Source organism: Palaemon carinicauda, chromosome 33, assembly GCF_036898095.1.
Source record: "Palaemon carinicauda isolate YSFRI2023 chromosome 33, ASM3689809v2, whole genome shotgun sequence".
Lineage (NCBI taxonomy): Eukaryota > Metazoa > Arthropoda > Malacostraca > Decapoda > Palaemonidae > Palaemon > Palaemon carinicauda.
In genome coordinates, this window is record NC_090757.1 from 13,235,758 (window position 1) to 13,240,806 (window position 5,049).

General features: G+C 36.8%; 1 protein-coding gene across 1 annotated transcript in view; it reads right to left on the reverse strand.

Annotated features, from left to right (window-relative positions):
- Window positions 1-1,514: 1,514 nt before the first annotated feature.
- Window positions 1,515-5,049, reverse strand: part of LOC137625857 (sodium-coupled monocarboxylate transporter 1-like) — a 25,104-nt gene continuing 21,569 nt past the window's right edge. The window contains exons 12-14 of the mRNA XM_068356773.1: window positions 4,996-5,049; window positions 3,587-3,687; window positions 1,515-2,191 (exon numbers count right to left, since the gene is read on the reverse strand). The exon at window positions 4,996-5,049 is cut by the window's right edge and continues 146 nt beyond it. Of these exons, the coding sequence (XP_068212874.1) occupies window positions 1,839-2,191; window positions 3,587-3,687; window positions 4,996-5,049 (508 nt within the window). The 3' untranslated portion in view covers window positions 1,515-1,838. The remainder of the gene's footprint in view (window positions 2,192-3,586; window positions 3,688-4,995) is intronic.

A 5,049-nucleotide genomic window follows, 5' to 3' on the forward strand; every position in this document is an offset into this window, starting at 1 on the left:
AATTAATTTTCCCAGGAAAAATAATATCATTTGATGAAGCTGTAATGAAGTCTTCTCCTAAAATGAAAATTATGTAAAGTTAAGGAAAAGATTTTGTTAGTTAATAAGGTCTTTATAATATTCAAATATTATCACCGAGATGAAAAATGATGTGAACAAAGCCTTTAAAGGCTTAAAGGCCACTCATGAATGGCAGAGGCAAGGGACAGCGACATTGCCCTATCAAGCAGGACAATGCCCTAGAGACTAACCATATATACATACAGTATGATCAGCGTCCAAGCACCTCTCCAACCAAGGGGAGCCAGGGAATGGCTGCTGATGATTCAGCAGATAGACCTATAGGTTCCCCCAAACCCCACATCCTTAGCTCACAAAGATGGTGAGGTTGCAGCGAATAACGTAACTATAGTCCATTTCTTTTAGCGAGGCATATTTGCACAGACTCACAGCGGTGCCCTTTTAGCTCGGAAAAGTTTCCCGTTGGCTGATTGGTTGGACAAGATAATTCTAACCAATCAGCAATCAGGAAACTTTTCCGAGCTAAAAGGGCACCGTTGCGAGTCGGTGCAAACCTGCCTCGCTAAAAGAAATGGACTATGGAGAGTTTGAGCGGGACTCGAACCCTAAGTCTGGCGTTCATCATTCAGGGACGTTACCACATCGGCCACCAGATGGAATACTGTAGTTGTGGAAAAGCGAGGCACACCTTAAATAGAAGATTAGGAAAATGAAACCAATAGTTATAATTGGCAATGTTTATAGTGAAGAGGACGATGCGGTAAAAGTCTTAATTGGGGGAAATCGTTACTTATACCCAAATCCCTTAAGTAAAACAGAGGATAAATATGATGTTTCAGAAGCCCAGCGAAGGTTGGACTGAAGAAAAACATTTTCAAATGTAATCCAAAAATTCAAATAGCCATTCGTGATAATGGTGATAAAGTTATGATATAATATATGGGGGGGGGGATGCCAATTACATAACAGATCACGTGTTCAACTTAATTCTAACGTTAGGAATATGGTCATATTATTAAGAAGGAATGCAAATTTAAGGAGGGTAGCAAGTTTGCAAACATTTTGCTGTTGTTCGTGAAACAATTTTTCTTCGGTATTCTTCAAGTATACAATAACTGTGTAAGTCAGAAAAAACACATAGTTGGGTGAAATAGAGACGTTGCAAAAGCTTTGTACGTGTAAAGAGAGTAGCCTTAAATACTGATCATAGCCAAGTGTTGAAAGTATAAAATCATCAAAAACAAAGAATTGAAATTAAAGTTTTAATCTTGATATTATTTTCCGTGGTTATGATATAGGGATAATTGTAGATTGCCTTGTGAGGACAAAGACTTTTAATTAGAAACAGTATTTATGGTGATATTTTTCTCAAGCTGACTCAACAGTTAATAGCGTTTCTCAGTCAATGTCATTTATAGATACGTACTTAGCCTACGTATCTAAGAAGTCTCACTGGATATCCATACTTTTCTTTTCAAGTGGTAGCCTACGTCCCACAGAACATAAAAACTTTTGTGTAATATGGAACTAAATAAACAAACCCCAAACTTAACTAAAGTAAACATACAAACGAAGACTTCTAAATAGAAACAGTATTGATGGTGATATTTTTCTCATGCTGACTCAATAGTTAATAGTGTTTCTCAGTCAATGTCATTTATAGATACGTACTTAGGTACATAAGAGGTCTCACTGGATACGCATACTTTTCTTTTCAAGTGGTACGTCCCACAAAACAGAAATTTTTTTTGTGTGATATGGAACTAAATAAACAAACCCCAAACTAAACTAAAGTAAACATACAAACGAAGACAATACTAAAGATGATTTTCGACCTCAAAGGCTAGATTCACTGAGCCTTTTTGTGATTCCTCCTCTGCCTTGTTACTGCTTTTTGTGCTCGAACACAAACTTTCGGCTCTGTCTTTGCTGGCTTCGACTACTTTACTTATCTCAAAGTTTTCGTTCTCTTTGGCCACTTTACTTATCTCAAAGTTTTCGTTCTCTTTGGCCACTTTACTTATCTCAAAGTTTTCGTTCTCTTTGGCGATACTTGATTTGCTGTTAGATCTGGAGTTTGATTTGCCACAGAGAGATTTGGCCCATTCGTAGAACTGCAGACTCTGCTTATGCACTGTTTCCTTGGGGACCTTCGAGATGGCTTGTGGACCTTTTAATAGACAAGAGATGAAATAGTGGTGATTATTTTTTTAATAGACTAAGAGGTAAAATAAGGTGATTAACTTCTAATAGACAAGAGAAATAGGTGATGGTTACTTTTCCATAGACAAGAAAAAAATAGAGGTGATTTTTTAAAGATTAAGATAAAAAATAGAGATTATCTTTTATTAGACAAAAAAAAGCGGCGATTATCTTTTAATAGACAAGAGATAAAATAGTGGTGATTATTTTCTAATAGACTAAGAAAAAAAATAAGGTGATAAACTTCTAATAGACAAGAGAAATAGGTGATGGTTACTTTTCCATAGACAAGAAAAAAAATAGAGGTGATTTTATTAAGACTAAGATAAAAAATAGAGATTATCTTTAATTAGACAAAAAAAAGCGGCGATTATCTTTTAATAGACAAGAGGGAAAATAAGAGGTAATTACCTTTTAATAGACTAGAAAAAAATAGAGGTGATTACCTTTTAATAGACAAAAGAAAAAAATGGATTATCTCTTTGATCAGACAAGAGAAAAAATAGAAGTGATCATCTTTTGATACCCAAGAGACAAAAGAGTTGATTATCTATTTGAACAGACAAGAGAAAAAATAGAGGTGATCATCTTTTAATACACAAGAGACAAAAGATGTGATTATCTTTTTGAAAAGACAAGAGAAAAAATAGAGGTGATTATCTTTTAATAGATAAGAGACAAAAGTAAGAGTGATTACCTTATAACAGACAAGAGAAAAAATAGAGGTAATTACTTTTTAATCGACAAAAATCCAGGTGATTAGAATTAACAAAATAATTTCGAAAACATGATTACAAACGATTGATTTTGTTATTTAATGATGTTCGGAAGTATTTATGGGAATGATATTAAAATCTTCTATTAATATAATTTCCATTGTTTCCCACAGCAGAGTTACATCTCACAATTACTGTAATTACATTACAATTGAAAGGCAACAGTTGAAATTAGTAAGTCATTACTGGAATCTCAATTGTCGTTATATAAATAATCTGATCAAAGTTGCCCTGAAAAATATCTAAGACTAGAGTACAATAGATCCATTGTTTCCCACAGCAGAGTTACATCTCACAATTACTGTAATTACATTACAATTAAAAGGAAACAGTTGAAATTAGTAAGTCATTACTGGAATATCAATTGTCGTTATATAAATAATCTGATCAAAGTTGCCCTGAAAAATGTCTAGAGTACAATAGAAATAAACCAACTTTCTGATAATCAACATAAAAACTATTTAAATAGAGAGCAGTAAAAAGGATTACGAATAGTCAATTTTTTATCCGATTTGCCCAAAACTAACGCCTTAATGTGCAAAATTTAATTTCCAAGTTCATAAAAAAAATGGTCAAATTCATCTTACCAAAAATCAATGTGGCGACATTTGCCACAACAATCGCAGTCAGCGTTCCAATAGCTCCATAGAGACAGTAGCTGACGAGGTACAGGGGAAAGACATCTGATCTGAAAACATATTTGACATACACAGTTAGCATGAGAGAGAGAGAGAGAGAGAGAGAGAGAGAGAGAGAGAGAGAGAGAGAGAGAGAGAGAGAGAGAGAGAGAGAGAGAGAGAGAGAGAGAGAGAGAGAGAGAGAGTTGTTTTGGGAGTAGCAGGTGAACGTTTCTGCGGGAAACCAGCACATGAAACTTACGAGTTTACTAAGTGGAGAGAGAGAGAGAGAGAGAGAGAGAGAGAGAGAGAGAGAGAGAGAGAGAGAGAGAGAGAGAGAGAGAGAGAGAGAGAGTTTTGGGAGTAGCAGGTGAACGTTTCTGCGGGAAACCAACACATGAAACTTACGAGTTTACTAACAGGATATTTGTTAAATCACTGAAATGGAGAGAGAGAGAGAGAGAGAGAGAGAGAGAGAGAGAGAGAGAGAGAGAGAGAGAGAGAGAGAGAGAGAGAGAGTTTTGGGAGTAGCATGTGCTGGTTTCTGCGGGAAACCAGCACATGAAACTTACGAGTTTACTAACAGGATATTTGTTAAATCGCTGAAATGGAGAGAGAGAGAGAGAGAGAGAGAGAGAGAGAGAGAGAGAGAGAGAGAGAGAGAGAGAGAGAGAGAGAGAGTATCCATAAAATAAAGTATTAAACCTATTCCAAAAAATGTACTCTATTAATCCTGGACAGGGCCAGCAACTAGCAGGAATCTGACAGGTTGTATTCCATGCATTTCTGGACACCTAAAATACACGTTAGGAAAACTCGCGTTTATCAATATTTTGGCTTTGGAAGTACGCTAAATAGGAAATTGGAATATTGTTCCTTGACTCTCTCTTTCTCCTCCCTTGTTATGCAAAGGTTTACGAGAGTTACGAGACGGGAAATCTACCGAGATGACCCGATTTCCGCGTCATCCAACACTTATTTCGCGGAAATATTCCCTAAAAATCGCAATATCATCCAAAGAAAATTAGATTTGTATCTCGAGTGAGGACAGGTTCTAGTCATATAAACAAGCCATGCAATTAATGAAATAAGAGAGATGGAGGTTTAATCTAAAGGGAGTAACTATTTACTCTATTTCAGGATGGGTTAAGGTAGGCTGACGGAACGTCGCTGCCCCTTGGCCTGACGTTCTGCCAACCTCACCATCCTTGTGAGCAAAGGATGGGAGTCATCAGCAGCTATTGCATGACCCTCCCGGATCCTAGCATGGATGGAAGGGGGGGGGGACTTGGGCGATGATCATATGCATTTATGGTCAGTCTTTCGGGCACTGACACTGTACCTTGCCTCTGACACTCATGACTGACCTTTAAACTTACCCTGAATCACCACCGCCATCCGTCGTTGTAGAGCTCAGCAGTGTCGTGGTGCTA